Below are 26,524 nucleotides of genomic sequence, written 5' to 3'. Positions count from 1 at the left end.
GTCATTCGCATGCCTTAATTGGTTTATTTCTCTTTTATTTTGGGGGGGGTCTGTTATGCAGTAGAAATTATATCTTTACTCTGATAATTCATACACTGAAAGCCAACACTATACTGCTTTAGTCTGAGTTTTTGACCTGGAGCAAGAAGCTGATGGTTATACAGAATTTAATGAGAGGCGTCCACATTCTCTCAGTGGCCCTAACCAAAAAAGCACAATAAAATAACAGTTTGAAGGGAGGGGTATTTAAAAGTAAATTTCTCATTCACAAAGAGGGTTGTCCCATGGATATTATTTTTTACATCAAAGATCACAACATCATTACTGTATTAAAGTCATCAAATATTTGGTATAAGGCACTCCATTTTTATTTTAGAAGGTGCATGTAGCATCCGGCACCAAAATGGATAGAGAAATGTGGGGAAGAACAAACATACTTATGCCTTTACAAGGGAGGTTGGCCAGGGTGAAGATGGTGTAAAAAAGCATAAAGAGATTGACCCTCCTATGGTCCAAGCAACGTGTCGGAAATGGATCTCCAACCTATCTTTATTAAGAGCTGCTAATGTTCATTGGAAATCACCCTGAGCTACTAATATTATTAGAGTTATAAAGTAAACTGACCAAATCAAAGAAGACTTAATTAGTGACTGTCCCATGCAGAACTGCCACCAGTGACCACATCAGTGCATTAGCCAGGGTTGAAAGTAGTAGTGTAAAAAAGGGTGTATCAATATTGAATGCCTCTACATAAGTGATACATAACAGTCACAGCTACAATGCGCAATACGTCTCGCCAGTGCTTCACGTATCATTGAAATATCAACTCTGAGTATATTTTGGAAATACAAGCATTTTTCTCCAACCATCAGCTTATGAGCTCTGAGAATACGCATACTTCAACTTGAATGCACACTTTTCAATTTTGGTATACCTATATTAATTCAACCAATCAAAAGGTTGTAATGCAGTAGGTTGGGTTGTACACAAGAGACCTACTTACAGGTAGCTGGAGAGCTACCAGTGTCTCATCCAGATGTACCAATACATATCTAGAACTTGAGTGTCATCACTAACAGCTTCATAGGTAAGGCTCCCTGTTTTTCGTTTGTACTGATTTTTACAGATAAAGACAGACAGAAAACCATTTACTTTCTTGTCTGTATTTATTTTTAAATGTGAATGAAAACAGAAATTGGGTGCTTTTTGAGTGATTCTAAATGCACTTTGCAATGTCTGCCAGGTCGATAACTGTGTGGATTGATAGGTAAGGGGGTTGAAAAAGGGAATTTTGGTAAAGAGGCTTAAACAGCAGTCGATATGCACAAGGCTGAAACTGAAATGTGCATATTTGCATATAAGTGCATTGATTTATCTTCTTCACGGAAACCTGGCAGGCATTCAAGCATGACAGCATATTTATTGGTTAAGAAATGTGGAAATATACCAGTGTCGGCGTTATTTTTTTCACAAAACCCATAATAAATATGGATAAATACAGATAAAGTTGACAAAAAATAGATATGGATCAATACAGACTGAAATGTCAAAAAACATAAAAACCATAAAACCAGGAGCCCTATTCATAGGCTACTCTGCAGACGCAAAGTAAAGGGCAGCCAGAGCTGTTATCCGTGTGCATCTTTGGAGTGAACTATCTTATAGTCTAGAGAAAGTTACATTGACATTTTGGCCCAACCTCTGAAGCATGGTCTTTGTACGATTAGAAGTAGAACATTTCCGCGTATGTGTTTCGCGGTCAAATGGTTAACTGGCAGCACCGGGATACATGCCTGCTTCCAAAAGGCTGAGGAAAAGGAATTACTTTTTATCTTTCTGTTTCCTGTACAAGGGAATTAAAACTGCAAGTTGAATCTTCTCTTTATTGAGTTCTGCATAAATAATTCATGGGATGAGCTCAGATATGTAAAAACCAAGATTCTGATAAAGCGCAAAACTCGATTGCTAAATGTAATAACATAACATGGAAAATACATTAGAAATGCCTCAAAAAGTAAGCAGTATGGTTGATTGATCATATATAGATATATTGCAAACTTGCAATTCGATCAAGGGTTGATGAACCTAGCATATGCACCTTTTGGGGCTAATTTCTTCATTAATGCATTGCTCGGGCCACTTTTGAAGACTAAGGGCCAGATGTATCAAGGTAAATTGCATTCGCAAAATGCTGAAATTTGCAGAATTTCAGCATTTGCAATCGCAATTCAGCTGTGTGCAATGCAGGTAAGTAGAAACCCACTCGCAAAATAAGGAATCACAAAATTTGCGATTGCCTATTTTGCGCAAGCATTTAGAGAATCGTAATTTCCGAATCCCTAAATGCTATTCTGGGAGACATCACAAAATGTGATTTTGCTGCAAGGAATCGCAAATTACCACCAACTTAAGGTTGGTGGTAAATTGCGATTTCCTTTCAAAATGCAATTTTATGCATTTTTCGAAGTGCAATGTGGCGCACATACATGCCATTTGGGCATGTATGTGCGCCACATGTGCACACCTGCACATTTCAGGGGTGCAACAGGGTGTCCTTCAGGAACCCTTGCAGCCCTGAAATAGTGTGCGCAATTTGCAAGTACCTATTGGGTACTCGCAAATTGCGCACGCTATTCCCATTCATTCCTATGGGCCCATAGGAATGAATGGAAAGCCATTCCTTATTTGCGACTCATAAATAAGGAATGCGTTGGAATCGCTAAATATTCGCAGATTCCTACCTACATAGTAGTTTGCGAGTCCTTAATAGCTATTCGCAAAAATTTGCTATTATGGACTCGCAAACTTGTTCTTTGATACATGTGCCCCTAAAACTCCCTAATAGTTTTAGTGACATTCTAAAAATGTATAAATGTGTTTTGTTGGTTATGGACATTTTTGTACATAGTACCATCTAGCATTTTATTGGGACAGTTTTTATAATCCTTTTTATAGAAAGCATTGTTTTAATACGTTTATGGATTTTCTAATCAATGACAAAGGAAATGTATTGCTTTCAAAGGAATTGTGATCTGTATGGGTTTTATGCCACTGTATTGATTTTATGGAAGAAATTCTGAAATAAATCACATGACTGAATGAATTAATGAATGAAAGGTTAGATCATGCTCATTACTCCTCTTTCCCACACAGGTGTTTCGCTATACCGATCAGACCAATTCTGGTTGCAGTCTTCTGGGGTAACCATAGTCCCTTAGCCTTGACTCTAACTACTAACCCAGTCATAGCCATTAACCTCTGTCCTTCCTACTTAACCAAGGGCCATATGTATCAAGATACCCATTTACGATTCCCAAATAGCGATTTTTAAGAAATCTCTATTTGAGAATCGCAAATGGGTATGTATGTACAAAATCGTATTTTTTTGCGATTTCTTAGAATTCCTTAATTGCGATTAGCAAATTGCGAATCGCAATTAAGGAATACTTTCCCATTCATTTCTATGGGCCAGGAGGCCCATAGGAATGAATGGGAAGTTATTCTCAATTTGCGATTCACAATTTGCTAATCGCAAATTGAGAATAATTTCAAGGGTGCAAGGGTGTCCAAAGGACACCCTGTTGCACCCCTGAAATATGCATGGGTGCACATGTGGCGCACATACATATCGTAAGGGCATGTATGTGCATCACATGGCACTTTGAAAAATGCAAAAATTAGCATTTTTCAAGGAATTCGCAACTTACCACCAACTAGAAGTTGGTGGTAATTTGCGATTCCTTAAGGGCATTTTGCTAATTATTTTTGCTACATATATTTCATTTAAGGAATCGCAAAATTTGCGATTCCTTAAATGCAATTGCAAAATAAGGAATCGCAAATTTTGCGATTCCTTATTTTGCACCAGTTTTGCTTAATACATTCCATTTAGCAAATTCGCGAATTTCGGCCTTTGCGAATGCGAATTTACATGATACATATGGCCCTAGATGTTAAGTATAACTCTAAAGACAAGTCTTTCCCTCTATCATCAACCTAAGTCTGGACACATCACTCAACTGTAAGCCAACCTTTACCTCTTCTCTTATACTGATTCTAACCATCAACCACCCTCTCGAACACTGCACTGTCCAATTCGTAACCGTATATTTCAAACATTACCAAACATTAGCTTTCCACCTTCACCTCAAATTAAACCCTTAAACCTCCTTCGTAACCCTACACCTAACCTTGACTTAAACAAAAGCCTTAACCCAAACTAACAACCAAACTCTAACATTCCTCCGCAGTGCAAACCAAAATATCTTTATCTTGACAATTACAAATCCAACACTACTCAAACCTATCCCTGAACCTCCTAAACCTACTCTTAAACCTAACCCCAAAACCTAATTTCAACTGTCCATAATCCTTTAACATTTAACTTTATCTACAACCCTTAATCAAAATCCTAAAGACATACCACAATTTTAAATTCCTAATGCTAATACTAAACCAAACCAACCCAAACTAAAAACTACCATTACAACTATGTATCATTAACTGTTAATCTCAATTCCTAGTCCGTTACTCATAATGATAGTCGCACACTACTAACTGTGAACATGCATGCTGAACATAAAACCCCATTCTGAAATCAGATGACTAGTTTCAATTAGGTTTTTATAGCCCCAAACTATGAACCGTAGCCTTTAAGTGGGAGTTTGCAATGTCTCCGATAACCCCAAAACCTAACCCTAGAGTCCAACTTTTTCAGTTTTCTCTAAAAATAGTACTGCGGTTATTCATTTGGCTGTGAACGATGTAAATTTGACATTTAAAACAATTTTGACTGTGATGCTACTTGTGTTTGTTTAGCAATTTTTTCCAGTTGAGTTGAATAACTAGAACATTTCTACTGAGGATTGTATCAAGTAGATCTTGAGGCTTGTGAATTAAAGCATTAATCAGTCCCATTTTTTTAACCTCAGGTCTTGACATGTTGAACCTCCTAGGTCTACCCTAGGTATCGTACATATTCATTGACGGTTACTCTGCTGCATGAAACTATGATGGAAGAGCATGAGCGGGCATGGCGAAGTAGGGGTCTAAGCCATGAGTGCATGTGACGCGACTGCGATGGGATGACGGAGGCATTTTCAGTGCCGACTCTGAGGACATTTTCAGTGCCGACTGCTTCCAGTGCGTGTACATTGCTTCGGGAGTATGTTAAGGATAGGTTTTGTCGGAAGCATACTCAGCCCCTCTACGTCTGGAGCGTGTTTAATGAAGCCAGCTTCAGGACCATGTTTGGTTCATGCATCCTCATTGGTAGGCTCACTCCACACTGCGTCTGAAGAATATGCAATAGAGAGTCCAAGAATATTTTCAGGGCACCCCGATTCATGAGCACGGTCAATGCATCTTGCTTCATGACCCTACTTAGTAAATTCTTCTTCAGGAGCCGACTGAGTGCATCCTGCTTCAGGCACATGTTTAGTACATACTCTTGAGGAGAACACTTAGTGCAGTTTGTTTCAGGGGCATTTTCAGTACACGCTACATAAGAATCGCAAGTGGTGCCACCTTCGTCAAGAGCATGTGCAGTATCCAGTATGTTAGGAGTATAAACAATGCAGGCGAACGCTCAGTGGAGACTGTTACAGAAGCATCGTCAGTATATACTGTTTCTAGAACTTCATTCAAAGACACTGCTTCAAAGAGGCTTATGTACATTATGTTTCTGGAGCTTCAGGAATATACTCACAAAAGACTGCTACAGAAGCATATTCAATGCAGACTGCTTCAAAAGCATGTTAAAAAAACACTGTGCTAGGAACATGCTAAGTATATACTGCTTCAGTCACCTGTTCAGTGCAGTCTGATCCACATGCATGCTTAAAACACATAGCTTCAGAAGCCTTCGAGGGAAGGTACACACCGCTTCAGGAGAATACTCAGATAAGAGTGCTTCAGAGCATATTCAGTGCAGACTGCTTCAAAAGCATGCTCAGAAAAAACTGTGCTAGGAACATGCTAAGTATATACTGCTTCAGTCACATGTTCGGTGCAGTCTGATCCGTATGCATGCTCAAAACGCGTAGCTTCAGGACCCTTCAAGGGACAGTACACACCGCTTCAGGAGAATACTCAGATAAGAGTGCTTCAGAGCATATTCAGTGCAGACTGCTTCAAAAGCATGCTCAGAAAACCCTGTACTAGGAAATGTAAATGTAAATGTAAATGTATTTCGATTTATATAGCGCACAAATCACCCAGGGGTCTCAAGGCGCTTGCTTAGGGAACCCGTCCTGGTATTCCCCTGTGAGATACCCCGGCAGGGTATTCACAAGGTGAAAGCCAGGCATCCCGCCGCGAGGGGCCGTAGTGGAGATTAAGCAAGCTATTGCCCAGAGTCGCAGAGTGTGACCCCGTGAGTCGAGTAGGCACTGGAGCGAGAATTGTCGAGTCCGTGGAATTTTTGAGCCCGAGACCCGCCGAGGCGGGGAATCGAACCCTGGTCCTCGGCTGACCTCAGCTTCCGGGTCTGCCGCCTCTAACCACTGAGCCACGCTAATACATACTGCTTCAGTCGCATGCTCAGGGTAGACCTCTACACGTGCATGCTCAAAACACATGGTTTCAGAAGTATGCTTAGGGCAGACTGCTCCAGGAGCCTGATGAGCACACACACTGCTTTTGGAGCATATTTAGTACACTTGGTTCATGGCTTTCTCCTTGCAATTTGCTTTTGGAGCATACTCAGTATTGAGTGCTTCAAAGCATGGTCAGGACACACTGCTGCAGAAAGACTTTCAGTGCAGACAGCATGGGGAACATGTTCAGTACAACATGCGTCAATGGAAGACTATGTTCAGAATGTTTCGGAGCAGGATCTGTGCAGTCTTCTTCAGGAGCCTGTTCCATGCTGACTGATTCAGGAGCCTGTTTAATGCTGATTCATTCAGGAACCTGCTCAATGTTGGTTCAATCAGTAGCCTATATGTTAGCTCCTACATAGTGATATCAGTCTTCATGTCCTATACATTTGGAAATACTGCTCAGTTCATACAGACTTGGGTCAGGCTCACTACAGATAGGTTTGGGAGGAACATGGTCTGGTTTGGGAGCATGTTCATGTATGTGAGTTTGAATGCATGCATAGCACATATATAGTATACATGGGAGATTCAGGATGAGAATGCAAGGTTCATATGGATTCAAGAGCATGACGGGTTCATGTAGCAGGAGACGCATGCTCAAATCACATACATTGGGAAGAGCATCTTCAGTTCACAAAGAATCAGAAGCGTGCCCAGTTCCTATTATTTTAGGAACATGGCAAGTTGAGCTAGTTTCACACGAGCATGCACGCTTCATATGATTTAGAAGCGTGCTCATTCTTCTAGATTTGGAAACAGGTTCAGTGCATATAAATCCAGTAGCTTGCTCAGTTTTGAGTGCTTGGAGAGAAGCATCAACTGGTTATATGCTTCGGGCGCATGCCCAGTTCACAATGATGCAGGATACTGCTTTATTATATGCATTCATGAAGAACATGCATAAATCCTCTAGGATAAGATGTATGATTAGTTTACATGGATTCTGGGGTATGCATAGGTAGATAGTTCCAGGTTCATTTCATGTGCAATGAAGTTCATGCTCAGTTCATTTGGATCCATACAGATGTTCAGCTCACATAGATTCAGTAGCATGTTCAGTTACATGTACAGATTCAGGGACATCGTGAATTCATATGATCACGTGGAAGCTCCCGGTTCACATAAATCCTGGATTCTGCTTAATTTCCTACATTTAGGAGGAGCATGCTAAGTCCATATACAACTAGTAGTATGCCCAGGTCATAGGGAATCAGGAGCATCTCAATATGTTAGAATATGTCAATTCACATACGTTATGCAATATTTGCTGTTCACATATTTGGATCCATCAAATTTATGAGTAGTCACATGTACTCCCAATTTACATAGATTCAGAAGCCTTCTCAGTTGGGTTTTAAAGGTGCCTGATTTGGATTGCGTGCATGATCAATCGATTTAAGAAGCTTGCTAAGTGCACAAAGCTTCGGGAGCATGCGCGGCAGAACTGTTTTTGAAGACCCTCAACGTTTGAACCTATCTTAATACCCTGTTTTTCTGAACTGCATGTCTGGAACCTCTGCATTGGAATGACAACCTTTAATAACACAGATCTCATCCAAATGTGGACTGCCCTGTAGAGTGAATGTGAGATTTACTGCCAGATTGATGACTCTAAAAAGGCAACAGTGCTGAAGCTGGTTGTATGTCACAATATAGTGGTCTAGAATATCAACAACAAATATTGACTCCGCAATATCGACTACCACTATATCATCAAGGTAGGTATATCTAGGAATTAAAGATTTACCGTTCTTAATGCCATATCAACTTAACGTGAAATTGTAATGGTAGGCGATAATGTGGATTTGATTTTGATGCGGATCGATATATGACCATAATATTGCGACCCTCTACCATTATAGTATCGTCATTCACAAGCTGAGTGTAAGTCAAAAGAACACTTCCCCAGCGCTGACAGCTTTTCAGAGACACCAACCTGTCAGGAATTCTCGAGACAGTAACCAAGGCTAGCAGTCCACCTTTGATCAGGTGGGTATACCGTTTTGGCAAAGAGTTCTCCTTTGCAGTCTGCACGTTCTATTTCAGAACGTGCAGACTGCAAATAGACTGCAATGGACTGCAAATGGACCCTTTGGTTTCTGGCACTTGTCTACTTTGGCACATCTCTGCAATGCCCACCTGCAAACGCATGGATTCCTTCCTTTGCACGCCCACCCTTCTCCTTTAGCTCAACGCCTTCTTAGCACGCACTGGCTGAGCTCTTCTTTCCCCTACATCTCTGAAAAACTTTGCTTCCCCAGTTTGTACCTGAAGAACCGCAAGGCCGGATCATCAAACTCTGTGTGTCTGTGAACCACACCCCAGGTTTGTAAACTACTAATACGTTTCCAAGTGTTGTATAATGCTGAGCTAGATCCCATATGTGTTGTTTTTTTTACAAACACAGAGAACGTTTATCTGTAACACTATTTGTGGACAGTACTATAGTACTTTGTTAAGGTAGGAGTATTTAAATCCTTACTGTGCTCTTGAAAATAGAAATTAAAATATTCCTTAATCATAAAGGCCTACTTTGCATTTGATGCTTGATTCATTTTCAAAAATTCTTACATAATATGGAAAAGCGGTAAAGAAATTAAAATTGTATATATATATATATATATATATATATATATACATATATATATATATATATATGACGCTCGAACTTTCCCCTCAGTTTCACAGGAAAAAGCAGCAGCACTCAAGGAGCTTGGTGATTTCACGGTGATTTATTATGGGAAAAAACACAGACGCGTTTCGGCGTGAGCCTTCGTCAGTGTGTCACTCGTGACATGTAAACAGCAAATTAATAAAGTTTCATTTGCATTCATTAACAATGACATAGGACTTGACCCTCCCGCGTCACTGTGGGCGCCATCTTGGAGTGGTGTTATATCCATGAGAGGGTTTCATGATTATAGGGTGTCTTTAAATTATGACATTAGATAAAGCCGTGGATCGGCTATTGTCCTATGTACACAGTGTTCAATCATGATTACTCTACTGAGAAATAGTAACAATGCAGTTCATCAAAGACTACAATAAAGAATTACAATAAGAAATACGAAAGTAAGGTGCTGTACAAAATACTATTCAAAGTGATAACGGTATATTGTACAGATTATTTACACTTCTTCTGTCAATAAATTCTAGTCTATTCTAACAGACAAAATCAAACAGACTCATAGTATTCTTTCTTATTTACATAGAAATTGGATGTGATCCATAAGCATAGTCACTTTTCCTCTCTCCCCAAATACTCAGTATATACATATGTACATATCTATAACCCTGCAGTAACTGCATTGGTGGTGTATCAATGCAGGGCAAAGAAAAGAAAAAGAGAAGGGGAGAAAAGAGGAGGAAAAGACAAATTAGGCGAGGGAAGTGCAAAATTCTAAATTCATATATGGCAGTAATACAATCTAAGGATCATGACCGACAGCAAGGTTGATATATATAGAGAGGTTCCAGTATCATTTGCCTAGATGGAATGACAATTCCTCTCCAATGTTAAGTCCTCTCGGGTGTTTTGTAGAGAGGTCTATAATATATCTGGATTCTAACCTGCGTAATCTTCTCAACCGATCGCCTCCTCTGACGTTGGGTGGGACAAGATCCAACCCAAAGAATTGGAGTTTGTTGCGATCTTTGCCATGTGCTTCGGCAAAATGTCGGGCAACCGGGTAGGCAGTATCTACCTTCTCGATTGCCCGAAGATGTTCTAATATTCTCAGTTTGAGTTCCTTGATAGTGCTGCCGATGTAGCGGAGGCCGCACGGGCAGAGCAGACAGTACACAACAAACTGCGAACGCAGGTTATAAAATTCCTGATGGGCACCGTGTTTCCCGTGTCGGGTATAGTGTACGATAGCACTCTTTTACTACCGGCACAGGCCTTACAGTGTCCACAGGGAAAAAACCCAGACATATGTTTCAAGGTATTTGTTTTTGGTGTTGGTTTTTCCAAGTGACTGGAAACCAACATGTCACCTAATGATCTGGCTCTGCTAAACGTTATTAAAGGATGAGCCGGTAGGTCTTCCTTTAGTATGCTGTCTGTCTTTAATATGTGCCAGTTCTTATTTAGCATGGTTCTTAGGTCATTGGCACCTGATGAATAAGGGGTGATCAGCCTGAACTTTCTTTCTTTCGCACCGACTTTCTTGTACCGACCTGCAGCTTGATTATCAGAGGTCAAGAGTGTTGTCCTTTGTACCTTTCTAACCTTTTTAAGTGTACTGTTCAGCAATTCCTTGCTGTACCCCCTAACAGAAAAGCGTGCTAGACACTCTGAGGCAGCCGCCTCAAAGTCGGAATCCCTTGAGCAATTCCTTCGGAGCCTCAATAGTTCTCCGTAAGGAATACTGTTTTTTAACTGAGGGGGGTGACTGCTGCTGGCAAAGAGTGTTGAATTGTCAGCAGTCTCTTTCCTATAGAGGGTGGTATACAGATGGTCCCCCTCAACGAACACTCTAAGGTCCAAGTAATCCGCTGCCACCGGACTAACTGAACCCGAGAAGTGCAGGTTGAGGTCATTGATGTTTAATACCTTGATATATTCCTCTGCTGGGTTGATACCACCGTTCCAGACAATAAACAAATCGTCAATGTAACGATGCCAGCAAATGACCTCCCCTGTGTCTTGTCCCACTGTGCAGCTCCTGGGAACCCGCTCCTCACACCAGCCAACGAATAAATATGCATAGCTGGGGGCGAAGCAGGTTCCCATCGCCGTCCCAGACCTTTGGATGTATAGCTGGTCTTCAAAAAGGAAGATATTATGAGTTAGACAAAACTCTATGAATTCAACGATCATTTCATTGTGTCTGGCAAATCTCAACTGGCGCTTCTCAAGGAAATATTTAACAGCCTCTAGGCCTTGCCCGTGTTCTATACAAGTGTATAGGCTGGTAATGTCCAACACCATCAGCAGATATCCAGGGCTCCATGTTAACTCCTGGATCTTAATTAGAAAGTCTTTGGTGTCCCGTATGTATGGTTTTAATTTTACCACCAAAGGAAACAGGGTATTGTCTACAAAGCGTGACATGTTCTCTGTTAGACTGCTGATGGATGAAATAATTGGGCGGCCAGGGGGACGATTCATGTCCTTATGTAACTTAGGGAGGTGGTAAAAGGTGGGTATCATTGGGGTGTTGTTTCTTAAGAAGAGATGTTCATCTTTCCCCAGCATCTTGAGGCTGTACCACTTCTGTATCAATGTCTCGTATTTTGTGATACTCTGTTGATATTCTACAGTTGTACATTCCATATAGAAGTTCTTATCTGCGAGTTGCCTCAGTGCTTCTTCTTTGTATTGGTCCCTACTCATTAGGACCACATTCCCCCCTTTGTCGGAAGGCTTGATCACCAGAGTTTTATCATTAGTCAGGTCCATCAGCGCCGATCGCTGGCGTTCAGTGATGTTATGTGCTGAAGTGCGATGTTCCGCTCGCCTGTATTGTAAGAGGTCATTCTTCATTGCCTCTGTAAATACGTCCACAGCGACCCATGGCGATTGTGGCACAAACGTAGAGACAGGTTTGAATGTACTCTCGTCCCTTTCTTGCTCAATTCCTTGAAAGATAGCTCGTTGTGCGATGTTCAAATCTTCAACATCATGTTCTTGTTCCAATCGCAGATCTTCAAGGGTCTCAATTGCTGGTAGATCTCTACTGCTGAGAGAGTCCGTTGCTGTTATTCTTATGCCCTTTTTGGTGTGATCTTTCAAATGGGGACGTAGTTTAAAATGTTTGTGGAGTTTAAGCTTCCTGGTGAAGCGGAACAGGTCTATTCTCGTTTGTGTATACTCCAGTTCTTTGGTGGGGCAGAAAGTGAGTCCCAAACTCAGTACTTCCGTTTCTGCATCAGTCAGTGTTTTCTTCGTTAGGTTGACTACTGTCAGATTGGTTTGGTTGGTTTTATTATTCGGATCCTGATCATCAGTGTTTATTGTTGCTGTGTCTTTATATATCGGATGTTAAGAGTCGGTCTATGGCTTTCAACTGCAGCTCCTTTGAGAATGCTTCCCTTAGCTATTGCCAGTGGTTAGACAAATTGCAAGCATTCCTCCCATCACCTTTTGTGTGTTTGACATTTTACTCCAGACAGGGCTACAAGAATCATGCCTGCTATTTTTCCCGTCTTTGACCTCTCATAAAGTCATAATAATGTCTTTCCCAGGTCCTGCATCTCTCTATGATGTCTTAAACAAGACGCTCATGTGGAAATAAGACGTTTGCTCAGAACCTCTTAGAACACTTATGTCAAGTCCAGCATCAACCAATCTCTGTCTCAAATCCACAAATCTCCTGTGGCATCCCTCTCAGGGCTTTGCAGGTTCTCAGTCTTACAATAAAGTCTGTCTCATTTCCTGCAACTACCAGCACCGTGTATTCAAGTTCTCTAAGGAGTTTCTTTTCCCGCATTATTTCAGTTCTTTTAAGTCCATTCCAAAGTATTTTCTATACTTTCTAGGAACTATGTTTTGTCAATCCCATTATAAGGTCTACACTATAAGTCACTGAATGTAAAGAAACAGCTTAGATTCGATGAACTACTCAGAAAAGGTCATGAGAAACTTGAGCGCTCTGCATTATGTAGTTTAGAGATTGCCATTGCAAATGTAAGTAGCAGTGCTCCTTTCCCGTATGTTGACACAGATATGCACTTCACCAGCCTGTTTCAGTTTACGGTCAACAACTATAGGGGAGACCCTAAAATCAGCCATCTCAAGCTTGTCTGGCTCCTTTTAGCTTCTTTTCTCTGCTACAGAGTGCCAGGACAGACTTTTCACTGATAAGTACTTTTGACTATTTGTCATTTGGTCTTCAATGCCTCGGTAAAGCTCCAGGAGCTCTTCCAGCATAAAGAGCCTGTCTCTGAAATGAACAGTTTCAGAAAAGAGGGGGTGGGGAGAAGATGTAGCGACAAGGCCAAAGTTGCTGACTTTGGAAATGAGGAACCATGTGGTGTCGGCTCAACATCCTGTGATTCTGTGAAAATCACTTAATCTCCCTGTCCCAAAAAAGAAAACAGTGAACTTATGTGATCTAACTGGTACTTTTGTAAAGTTCTCAAGTACCTCCAAGTACTTGAGCACTTTACTATATAGAACTACAAAACAAAAAAGTCGACCCTGCTAGTTGACCTTGACGGAGATTCCTTTGTGTAGCACGTTATTGCTAAGCAGTTGTTCTTACCATACCCTTTGTACTTCTCAAAGCGGCACCTATATTGAAATTGGATTCCTTCAGTGACCTCAGCATGCTGGTAATTATCGAAGGGTATTGTGGTTGCAGTTTTTGCAGCATCATTTGACAAGACTGACTCTGCTAACGCCTTTCAGAAGCAGGCGAGCCTGCCATCTAATGGCACCCAGCACCACAGGACATTGAGAAGCAGGCGAGCCTGCCACCTGATGGTGCCCAGCACCACAGACTTTCAGAGGCGGGTGAGCCTGCCATCTGATGGCACCAGGCACCACAGGACTTTCAGAGGCGGGTGATCCTGCCATCTGATGGCGCCCAGCACCAGAGGACTTTCATAGGCGGATGAGCCTGCCATCTGATGATGCCCTGCACCACAGACTTTCAGCGGCGGATGAGCCTGCCATCTGATGGTGCCCAGCACCACAGGACTTTCAGAGGCCGGGCAGAGCCTGCCATCTGATGATGTCCGGCACCACAGACTTTCAGAGGCGGGTGAGCCTGCCATCTGATGATGTCCGGCACCACAGACTTTCAGCAGCTGGTGAGCCTGCCATCTGATGGCACCAGCACCACAGACTTTCAGCAGCTGGTGAGCCTGCCATCTGATGGCACCCAGCACCTCAGACTTTCAGAGGCGGATGAGCCTGCCATTTGATGATGCCCAGCACGGCAGCACCACAGACTTTCATAGGCGGATGAGCCTGCCATCTGATGGCGCCCAGCACCACAGGACATTGAGAAGCGGGCGAGCCTGCCATCTGATGGCGCCAGGCACCACAGGACATTGAGAGGCGGGCGAGCCTGCCATCTGATGGCGCCAGGCACCACAGGACATTGAGAGGCAGGCGAGCCTGCCATCTGATGGCGCCCAGCACCACAGGACTTTCAGAGGCGGGCGAGCCTGCCATCTGATGGCGCCAGGCACCACAGGACATTGAGAAGCGGGCGAGCCTGCCATCTGATGGCGCCAGGCACCACAGGACATTGAGAGGCGGGCGAGCCTGCCATCTGATGGCGCCAGGCACCACAGGACATTGAGAGGCGGGCGAGCCTGCCATCTGATGGCGCCAGGCACCACAGGACATTGAGAGGCGGGCGAGCCTGCCATCTGATGGCGCCAGGCACCACAGGACATTGAGAGGCAGGCGAGCCTGCCATCTGATGGCGCCCAGCACCACAGGACTTTCAGAGGCGGGCGAGCCTGCCATCTGATGGCGCCAGGCACCACAGGACATTGAGAGGCGGGCGAGCCTGCCATCTGATGGCGCCCAGCACCACAGGACTTTCAGAGGCGGGCGAGCCTGCCATCTGATGGCGCCAGGCACCACAGGACATTGAGAGGCGGGCGAGCCTGCCATCTGATGGCGCCAGGCACCACAGGACATTGAGAGGCGGGCGAGCCTGCCATCTGATGGCGCCAGGCACCACAGGACATTGAGAGGCGGGCGAGCATGCCATCTGATGGCGCCCAGCACCACAGGACTTTCAGAGGCGGGCGAGCCTGCCATCTGATGGCGCCAGGCACCACAGGACATTGAGAGGCGGGCGAGCCTGCCATCTGATGGCGCCAGGCACCACAGGACATTGAGAGGCGGGCGAGCCTGCCATCTGATGGCGCCCAGCACCACAGGACTTTCAGAGGCTGGCGAGCCTGGCCAGTGACTGACTGTCTATGAAAGGCTAGAGTAGTTAGCGCACAGACATGTGATATGTACCTTCCCCTGCTCAAACCATTTCAGGATATTAGACATGTAAGACGTGTGAAGAAACTCTACATTTTCTTGTATGACAGTCCAGCTGTGTGTCAGTTTCCTAAATGAAAGAAGAAACATTACTGATTTTTTTTGTCTCAGGCGAGTACCTTTCGTCTGGCTGCTTATCTGCTCCACACATCTATACCTGTCTCTCTCTCTCTCCCTCGTCGTCTTGAGCACTGTTGCTGCCTTTGCTGTCTTCTCTGTCGCCTGCACGGGCGTGTGTTCCGCATTCTCTTTGACAGCATTTATTCAGGGACTTTTTCCTGGAAATGTCCCTTGGGGTTGCAGCATCGAGTTGTTTCTGACTTCACTGCAGAGTTTCTTCTAACAGTGCTCAAAGTGGAAAATATAAACGCAGGGCCGGGCCACGTGGCAGACAGTGCCTGGGGTGAAAATGCTTTACCTGGCACAATAACCACAATGCGCTGAGAATTACATTTTATTTTCTGGTTTCTAGACAACGAAATATGAAGTGACCAAGATGTTATATGGACCTGCGGCAAAACTTGTAGCTTGTCGACTTCTAGCTTAGTCTAAATGACTCAAGAGCAGATACGACATGGACATCAAAATGCTAGGGGAAGCGGAAGTGACATCACATGCCCTTTGACCCTCAAGTAAAACACAGGTTAACTCCTTGCTCTCTATTAGACTATCAACAGCCTTGGAGATGTTGGTGAGAGGCCGGTGAAGGACTAGGTGTAGAAATTACAAACGAAACATAACTTTGAGCGCTATGTTTATTTTCTGTTCTTTCTGCTGTTTTTATGACCATGGGAACTGGTGGGGCAGGAGCTGCTCAAGTGGTAGCAAAGTGCAACCCAGCGGGGAGGAGTACCTACCCTTGGCTACCCATATAGGACGCTGACAGTCCGGCACTACACTTTACGTATGATTGCATTTGGTATTTGTCGAACAAAAAATGTAGCCAAAGGGCAGCAGATAGATTTTTTGAGTCAAAAGCAAAGATGCAGTCAACGAGAGATTGGGAGATAGTTGCTTTCTGAGGGGAGATGATGGCTGTTGCTGCATCATGATGTAGTGTTCTTCAAAGAGGTGTGTCTTTAGGTCTTTCCATGATTGGAGCAGGGCTGCGGCAGTTCTGAAGGACATGGCGACGCCTTTTCTGATCCTGGGTGTCTAGAGGGAGAAGGCCTGTTGCATTCTATTTCCTTGTTTTGTGTTTCTTCGTCTCCAGTCTGATGGTGCTCTGGCTGAGGGTGTTCTAAAGTCCACCGGAGATGGTAGGGACATTAGTCAGATAAGGGTGGGTGCGGGGTGTGATGATTTTGTAGAGTATATAGCTGGTTTTGAAGATGGTGAGGGCCAGCAAGGGAAGCCACTGGAGTTCCACAAGGGTAAGAAAGAGGTGGTCATATTTCTTCAGGTGCCTTGTGAGGAGTGATGAGACAAGCTGCGCCTGCTAAGTGTGTGACACTACCTCTACCCGACTGGAAATTCAGAGGCAATTGAAGCATGCAGTTTGGGAAACTCTACCCTAACTCTCTACCAGCCTTTCAGGCACAGACAAGGACAGCCTGTGACTGACCTTACATCACCCCTAGAGGTCTCCCAGGTAGAGAAGACAAGCATGACATGTTGCTGGCCCTCACCCAGCCATGCTATCCTTTCCCATGCTCTGGCCTTACATGTCACATGTTCTGCCCTGACATAATAGCCTTTTAAAGATAGAATAGCCTGGCCTGTAACAAATTAATTTCCGAGGGGGCGTGAACTTGACGTTTGTAATGGACATTCGCTTTTGGGGCTAAGTCAAAATTGATTTGCCTATGGATGTTGTCTGTCTGTAACAGCACATTCAAGCCAAGAAATGATACACTTGAATATGGAACATCATATTTAAAGATGGCTAAGATTGCACATCCCTTTTTGTGCTATCTGTGTGATGATCCTCCGGGCCTTTTAAAACCGGACATTTGACTCCCTCTGACCCAGCCCTGCTGAGGCGCGGTTGCCACAAAGACTTGTGAACAATTAGGAGGGTTCTGCGCTCCAAATTCCAGCTGATTTAAGCTCTACATATTCAGATTATACCATCTGTTTATTTACTTTCAGTCTCTTTTAAAGTGTAAAACAAAGGGTGGCGTTGAGTGTAGTACAGAAACCAGATGATTTGAAGATAAATTAGAGAAGCGGTGCTGAGAGACCTTCAGCATCCACAAAGTGGAAACAGGGAGCCGCAAACGCAAAGGTGAGAATGCAAATGGAGAGAAGGAAGAGAAATCAAAAACTTAAGTCCACATTTATGTACATTGATGATATTTCTATATATATATATGTATGTGTATACATCTTCATGGTAAGTGGATGTGGAGTAAGGAATAGTAAACCTACACTTATCAATATATACTTAGCATCACAATATTTTGATTGTCTCTATCTTGGCCACAATATTGCGTGTCTCACACATCTTAAGGTGCATCAGATGCGTGATGTTTTGAGTTTGGTGATGAGCATTGTGGTACTGTACAGAAGGCCATGGAAACTAAGATACTGTGGTTGATCCCTCTGTTGGCCCTTTCAAGGTTGTCCTTAGGCAAATACCATAGGGTATTTGGGTTACGAAGTGTTGGGATAGGGTTTGGAAATAGGACAAACACTGGGGCTTGCATTCCTTTGGGCCACATACCCTGGATGTGTCAAATAAACATAGTCTTTGTTGGTTCTCAGATACATGAGATCTCCAACGGTTGAGTGTTGCGGACTTCTTCAGTGCTACTGTGCTTGTGGTCTTCAATAAATAAGACTATATTGAACACTGTTTTCTTTTTAGTGCACTTAGGACCCGATTCTCAAAGGTACTTATAGGACCTGATTCACTAAGGTTACGAATGTGGAGTCTCTGCACTCGTGGTAGAATCTCCACACTCGGGGCGGAATCTCCGCACTGCAGAGCGTGCGCCGTGCGAAGATTCTGCCCCAAGTGCAGAAATTCCACCATGACTTTAGAGACTCTGCACTCGTAACTTTACTACACAGAAGTACATCCGTGAATCGGGCCCATAGTGTGGGGGGAGCGTTTACCCGGCTCTCCCAACCTTCATTGTGCACATGTATTTTTTTCCTTCTTCTCCCTTCGTCTCCTCTGATCTCTTTGTCTGCTGCAGAATGAATCCTGGGGGAAGCAGTACTCGCACGCCATCTTCAAGGCTATGAGCCACATGCTGTGTATTGGATATGGACAGCAGGCCCCGGAGGGCATGACCGACGTCTGGCTCACTATGCTCAGCATGATCGTTGGAGCCACCTGCTATGCCATGTTCATTGGCCACGCTACGGCGCTCATACAGTCACTGGACTCTTCACGTCGCCAGTATCAGGAGAAGGTGAGCAGAAATGTTTTAGAACAAATGGATGTGCCAGATATTATGGTCTGGTAGCTCCCAAGCATCTTAACTCGGTCTTTTCGTCACTATCACGCATTCTGCACTTGGTATTTCTACCATTTGATCGTGCACACAATTGATTTAGTCAACTGAGTTTGTCAGTATTTGGATTTGTGGTACCCCCCAGAGAAAGGTCACAAATCACATGTATAGTGGTCAGGATGTTGCAAGTTTTAGTCCCACCCTAGTAAGTCTTCTCTGCTCTCCAAGGATTCTATATGACCTCTGAGAGGACATGTGATTTAGTCTGAAAGATACCCTCTGGTGGTGGCCATGAGCCGTAACAGAGGATATATAAGCTAGGGGCACCTATGTCCTCTAGTTACAGCAGAGTGTGGCCTCATGGAGGAAATTTAATCTAATGGAGCTATGAATCAGTGACCGAGTTGTGGCATATTTTAAGCGATGTGGATGAGATGTAAGGTACAGAAGTGGTCAAGATGACATGCTGCAGTGAAGTGGAAGAGAAATGGTCAGTGGGTGAGACACTGTTCAAGGAGTTATGGGCAGCTGTGGAGATGTAGTCTAGACTCAGGGCCTAATTATCCATTGGACCACCACAGTGGCGGCGCAGGCACCACCGAATCGCCGGTCTGACCGCCTTATTACAAGTTGGGCGGTCGGTCCTCCATGGGACCGCCTCAACCACCTGAAATCAGAGATCCCTGGCGGTATTGCGGATTGTCTTGGGTCCACAATATGGTTTGCTGAGCCGCTGCGGCACTACCAAGCATATGACGAGTTTCCTTTCGGCCAAGGTTTTCATGGCAGTGAGCCAGACATTAAAACTGCCTTTGATGCTCCCATTGCTCTGCCCATTTTCAGAGGCATCGAAGTAGGACTGCCAAAGAAATGGCCACCAGACAAGAGAAAACTCGTAATATGGCAGGCGGTGCTCACAAGGCTTTGGCAGTGTGGGAGTGCGGCCCCGCTTCCACACCACCAAAGTCGTAATCAGGCCCAACGTCTAGTTGTGGAGATTAGATCTAGAAGAGACTTTCTTTTAGTAGTAGAGATTGATTTTAGGGATGGATACGTGTCCTAATGCTGGAGAGGTAGATAGTGTAGTGACTTAGATATTGTCTAGAATAGATGTATATATATACCTGGTCTAGAGAGAAGTCATGCAGGTAGGAATGTGGTCTAATGGTGTGATTGGATCTAGGAGAGATTCTTTTAGTAGAAGAGATGCATTAAATGTGGAGATAAGTCATAGGGTTGGAGGCAGAGGTAGCCTAGTGTCTTAGATGAGGTCTAGATTTGTATTTACATGTCCTAGTATTTTAGTGTCATTAGAACCAAGGGTGAATGTGCCTCTTACAAATCTTATTGTTCCCTTCTTCCCCTCTAGGATGCATTTCGGTCTTCTGTAACGCAGTATTCTGTCTCCCACAGGCCCTGGCCTGTAAAAGTTAGGGTCACCTGGAAGTGAGCTATCCCAGTTATAAAGATGTACTTATAGAATTATGTCATTACATCTACACCATTGACCCCTTTCTCTTTCAGTACAAACAAGTAGAGCAGTATATGTCATTCCACAAGCTGCCTGCCGACACCCGCCAGCGAATCCATGAATACTATGAACACCGGTACCAGGGCAAGATGTTTGATGAAGAAAATATTCTTGGGGAGCTGAGTGAACCATTAAAGGAGGTAGGTGACCAAGAAGTGTGTTCCTGAGAATGCATTACAGGACCAGAGATATAATCCACTGGCAGACTTAGGAGGCAAAATGTATGTGACTGGCCTGAGCCGAGGAATAATGCATCTGCTACGTACTTACAGGCTCAAATTCCAAGCAGTCTACTCAGGCTTTCCTTTCTCTGAGGTTGATAAAAATGAGTACCACTTTGTTGGGTAACTGTCAAGATGACCTAACAGGTGGACATGCGCTTTACAAATGTTATGTCGCAGTACCTGAAGGGAAAAGAGATTGTTCAGTCAATCGAGTCACAACAAAGAGATAGATCACTTTGTTTCAGTCCCTAGCAGCATATGAGACAAAGTGGGATGTTTCAGTCACTACCATGCCCAGGAGTGATAGATCTCAGCAAATCCTATGCCTAGAGGACATAACATTATGCACAGTCTATCCCATACACTATATGTAGCACAGCAGGGTAGCTTAGATGATTGCCTTTCATTAAAAAGGCAAAAAGGAGAACTTGCCCACTAAAAATCAGCTTCGAAGGAGTGTTAAGCAGACCCCTTTGTCTGGTGTCCATGACAGCAGAGGGAAAGGTAGTCCTTTAGCAAGGTCACAGTATGCCCCAAAAATGTCCTGTTTCTAAGTTCCCTTTCAGGATGACCATAGGCACCCCTGTTAAGTAACTGTATGGCCAGAGGTTCCCAGAGGCATATATCTGTTACAAATTCTTTCGAGTTTCTTATAGACTAGTCGGGCTCTAGAAGGCCACACTGCCAAAGAGGAATGACCGTGACCACTGACAGACATTTTTCTATTCCCATTAGGAAATTGTCAACTTCAACTGCCGGAACCTGGTGGCTAACATGCCACTGTTCGCCAATGCAGATCCAAACTTTGTGACAGCCATGTTAACCAAGCTACGTTTTGAGGTCTTCCAGCCGGCTGACTACATCATCCGCGAGGGGACCGTCGGGAAGAAGATGTACTTCATCCAGCATGGCGTGGTCAGTATCCTCACCAAAGGCAACAAGGAGACCAAGCTGTCTGATGGATCCTACTTTGGAGGTGGGTCACATTCGAGAACTCCAAGAATCTATAAGGCAACATTGTAAGATGTTAAAAGGCATTTGACTAGATAACGTAAGCGTGTGCATTCAGTCCTGAAAAAAAGCTAACATGGACTTTAAAACTCCATAGCACTATGCAAAAATATAACCATGTGCAAATATGACAAAGCATAGAAAATATGAACTATGACAACAGAAGGTCTTTGGAGGTTGGATAAATGGTTTAAAAGCAGGAATGTTTGAGATTATTTTGGCAACTTGATAGGATGAGGTTAGCAGAAAAAGCAGAGTCTTCCATACTTGTGATAAAGGAGAAATAGCAATAGAAACTGAGGCTTTACTGAGTCGCCTATATTTTTTACCAAGCATTTCTTGTGATAGATATTTGTGTGCACCTATCAAACAACTTTGCTGTATTCAACTTCATGAGGTAAATGAAGTTGCAACTCAAACTTTTAAATCAGACCGTGATATTATGGCTTGACCAAGGAATAAGGGTTAAATATCTAGTTGCACAAACAACTGTTCTTATGGTTTCATCTAGATTATTTCACCAATTAAGGATACAATAATGCTAGCAAAATGGATTAATCCTAACAACAACACTCATTGTTTAGGTTGGACATGAAGTATTTTACAGAATACTTAAACAATCAAAAAACATTCAGAAAGTTGCTTCATGTGAAAGTCAGTGCACTGTACAAGTGTTGTGACAATAGTAACAAAAAGTGTAATCCAACTAGTAAAATTAAAAGAACATACTACTATTTCGTTTTAGACATGGCAAAGGTCTGGTAACTCATTGTGCATGTTTTATAGATTCCACTTTGAGACAAAACCATTGCTCAAACTTGTTTCGACTCTCAATTCTAATTGAAAATGGGGTCTTCATCTGGACAAGAAGAAAGCATCTCTACTCAAACTAGCTTAAACTCCAAAATAACACAATAGTAATTGTTGGTGGATGCCAAATGTGAATTAAGCATGTTATTCGTGATTTTATGGGGTAATTATAATCCCTCATTTTACTATATTAAATGATGAGAGAAGACGCAATTCCTTCAGGCACAAATACCAACATGGAATTAAAGATGTCTAAGCCAACTGTTCCCTCTGCAATCCATCCCGATTGCAGATCTTTTAAGTATACTTTAATATACTTCATGTAGAACTTATAATTGTGATTGCTGTTGTTATGGTTGACTCATTTGGGCTAACATAGTAGTATCCCCATTTTTTGAAATAATCTGAATGAAACTATAAGTACAATAGACTCGTACTGATAGTGTCACCAGGGCTGGAATTGGGCATGGGCTCTGGGCCCAGGTACAGAGTACCTATTCAGTTTGGCACATAACCTAATTAACTAATTTATTCAATTTACCCACCCATGCCAGTTGATTTTCTTCTGTTTTTCCATGAACTAGTTCCAGTTTTCCTCTGTTTCGCTTCCTCCTCGTCCCACTTTCTTGTCCCTCACATCTCACCCCTTGCCATCTCTCACTTCACCCCCTGCTCTCTCTGGCCAACTTCTCATCTGGCTTCTCACCTTCCAATTGGCCCTGATCAACAGGAGCTTGAAATGGCATGGGTCACTCAGATAAAGGGGAGGAGGGAAAATGTGTGTTCAGAGGCAGTTACTTCTCTAAAATAATAAACCAGGAACTGACCTTTAACCCCAAGAGAGCCACCCACTAGGATCACCAGCAGTAGCAATATAGAGGAGAGCAGTGGAAGGACCAAAAAGGGCACCAAATTTGGTTTCGCCCAGGGCTTTGTCCGATGAAAGCCTTAAGCCTGGCCTGAAGTGTCATAATTGTTTTTGGAGGTTCTGTCATTGAACAGAAATCATGTACCAATCACAGTCATTATTATGTTGAATAAGGAAGTGTGAAAATATGGGCCTTACAAATCCTTTCCTTACGTCTCAAAGTTTTCTAACTTTTACGGGGTTAGAGCAAACTATTTCTCCCCAATCTGGAATAAATATGTGCAGAGTAATTTTTAAATTTCCTCCTAATGACAAAAACATGTTTGGTGCACAAAATTAGGAGCAGGGAGTTTTGTGGACAAAATGTGTCGAGTAGAAAGCTCTAGGTTAGCACAGAGAATGCCTGCTGAAAAATGTAATAAAAAAGTAAACATGAAAAGCAACAAAATTTGTTTGGTATATTTCCACACAGAGATCTGCCTCTTGACACGGGGGAGGCGGACGGCTAGCGTGCGGGCTGACACCTACTGCCGCCTCTACTCCCTCTCGGTGGACAACTTCAATGAAGTGCTGGAGGAGTACCCCATGATGAGGCGTGCTTTTGAAACGGTGGCCATGGACCGGCTGGACCGAATAGGTAAGAGAATCTCAATTTCACTGATTAGGCTCAGATTTACTAACACTTATTGGCTTATTTCCTCAGGCTGAGTCAATTTCCTGGACTCTGCACAGTAAAAAAGTTATTACACTGTCTTTGGCCACCATCTCAATGAAAGTGAATTGAGAAGGTGATAGGGCAGTAGCATCCCTTTCTCATCTGTTTGCATGAATTGCATTAATAAATCAGAGGGTAACAACAGGAAACTGCCCATCAAACAAAGTCATTTCACAACATCAAAGTGAATAATGCAAGTTCACATTGTCTCATGTGCTTTATCTCTTTTTGGTGTACATCCAGGAATGCAACGCATCACCAGTCCCACCTGTCAGCCTTCTTGTCCTTTACTTCATGAGCACGCCTCTCTTATACATACATGAAACCTGCATGGTCTGTTGAAGTCCTGTCTTCTCAAAATGTCCCATACCACTAACCATGCCAAGTATGGACCATGGCCGACCTGTGATCCCTGACCTGTTTGGGTCAAGCCTCCACCCATGGTCCACAGCCCTATGGTATATGTCAGTGATTACTTTCTTTTGGGAATATGCAATGAACCGCTATTGCCTAGGACAGGTGATGGAGGGTATATTTAGGTAAATGGTTATATACGTCAAGATGCCAAAATCTGTCTGGTATTAAGAAATTAGCCCTGTCCGGCAATAACATTTGGAATTTCAGAGTTTAGACACTGGATCCTTTGGAAAGAGGTGTGACCTCATAGCTCCCAACTCAAGGAACTAAACTAAACCTGGGGTAAATGCTATAGGGTGCATTTATTATTATATAAAATACGCGGGTGGAATATTGGCAGCCTTATGACACAGCGGTGTGGCCCAAGTCTACGTCGAGTCTTCCCACATGCATACAGTGTGGCATAGATAGGCAACACATTGGCAACTGTCTATTTTAAAACCCTTCTTACTCGAGCACCATCCAGGCCCGTTGCTGTGCATCATGTGATGCATACCCGTGCCTTCGCGTTACTTCGCACAGCCTGCAAGGGCTAGACCCAAAACGATCACTCATTAAAAAAGCACCAGAGCAGGCGCCTGCATGCTCCCACCCTGCAAAGCTCTAATGTAGCATCATGGACACTTGTTTTGACCAGTCTTGGTTTCTACTGCTCCAGGGTTAAATCGTATCTAAATAAATGTTGGCTTCTCGTACTGGGCTCGTCTGCCATCCTACTTTCTTTGCTGCCGAAGCAGGCCGAGATTTCTTAATAATACGGCGCCTCCTGCAGCACCTTGTTCATAATGAGTTGCACCACTTGAGTTCTGGAAAACTCACTAATTCTGTACTATTCCTAGCTATCCCTGCCTACGCATGGGTGTTAATCCGGCATCTCAGCACTGCTCTAAGTGTGCACAAAACCCAGCATTGCACAGTGACGTTTTAGGGTTTCAAAGCATATCATTTGGCTGAGTTCACTAGAGACATTGTTGTAAGACAAGAGTCCAAAGGATGCTTTTCTCACTCCCATGATGCATTATTCCACTCTAGTAGGGTGGAGTGTGTGCGTTACGCAGCTGTGCTGTGTAGAGGTGGGCAAGATCCCAAATACATAGGGGGCTCACCAGGCAAAGAAGCCTCTGCAATTTCTTACGGTCCATTAGTCAAGGGGTTCCTCGAGGGAGAAAAGCTCTGACGCTTTCTAAGGATGATTGACGGATCTGAAAGAGATCTCTTCTTGCATGAATCCAAACTCAATCCTAGATGTCAAAAGAGGTTGTTGGATCCTGATTTAAACCACTTCCCAGTATACTGAACGTTGACACTCCCCTGGGGCTTGTTGACAAAAGCTCTAAATCCTCTAATGCACAATATCATTGCATTCCACAGCACATCCAAAAAAGTTATCTGTTTGTGGGTCTGTGAAAGCAGGCAGTTGAAATAATCTGTACCTAAATATTTATAAAATATACACCAATCATAAGGAAATCTATCTTGGAAATTACCTGTTAGTGCGAACAATCTGTAACCAATTAATTACAGATTGTCACAGTTTTCTGGCAAGAATGATGACCGCTCTATAAATTAGGTCTTTCACATTATACAAATCCCATCACCCGCTTGACACAAAGTCCTAAGAGCATCACCTGTCTGAGGCATGTTCAAACCTGTCTCAGGCAATCCCTTCCTCTCAGGCTGGACTGTGATGAACTACTGGTTCATGTATGATATGTTGATGAATAGTCTCAGCAACTGCCACATGTAAATGAACCATTCCCATGTTACAAGGTGAACCTTTCTAATACACATCACTGGGCAGGTACTGCAAGCCAACTTCGTTCATGAAGTCAGATAAATAAAGACCCTTCTTCTGCCTTGGAAATGTTTGTAGTCAGATCCACAGCTGCCATGGTTTCAAACATGCTCACTCACATACCAACCAAGAGTAACATGCCTTGACAAGCCTCATACAATCAACATGTATTAAACCTGTGTGTGTTC

At 43.4% G+C, this 26,524-nt stretch overlaps 1 protein-coding gene across 1 annotated transcript in view; it reads left to right on the top strand.

The window, feature by feature from the left end:
- Positions 1–26,524, top strand: part of HCN3 (hyperpolarization activated cyclic nucleotide gated potassium channel 3) — a 243,194-nt gene that overhangs the window by 187,186 nt on the left and 29,484 nt on the right. The window contains exons 4-7 of the mRNA XM_078669532.1: positions 18,705–18,923; positions 20,490–20,636; positions 21,456–21,696; positions 23,882–24,046. Coding sequence (XP_078525658.1) covers positions 18,705–18,923; positions 20,490–20,636; positions 21,456–21,696; positions 23,882–24,046 — 772 coding nt within the window. The remainder of the gene's footprint in view (positions 1–18,704; positions 18,924–20,489; positions 20,637–21,455; positions 21,697–23,881; positions 24,047–26,524) is intronic.

This window comes from Lissotriton helveticus, chromosome 12 (genome assembly GCF_964261635.1).
Source record: "Lissotriton helveticus chromosome 12, aLisHel1.1, whole genome shotgun sequence".
In the NCBI taxonomy this organism is placed as follows: Eukaryota; Metazoa; Chordata; class Amphibia; order Caudata; family Salamandridae; genus Lissotriton; species Lissotriton helveticus.
This window is presented reverse-complemented; position numbering and strand designations above follow the sequence as displayed.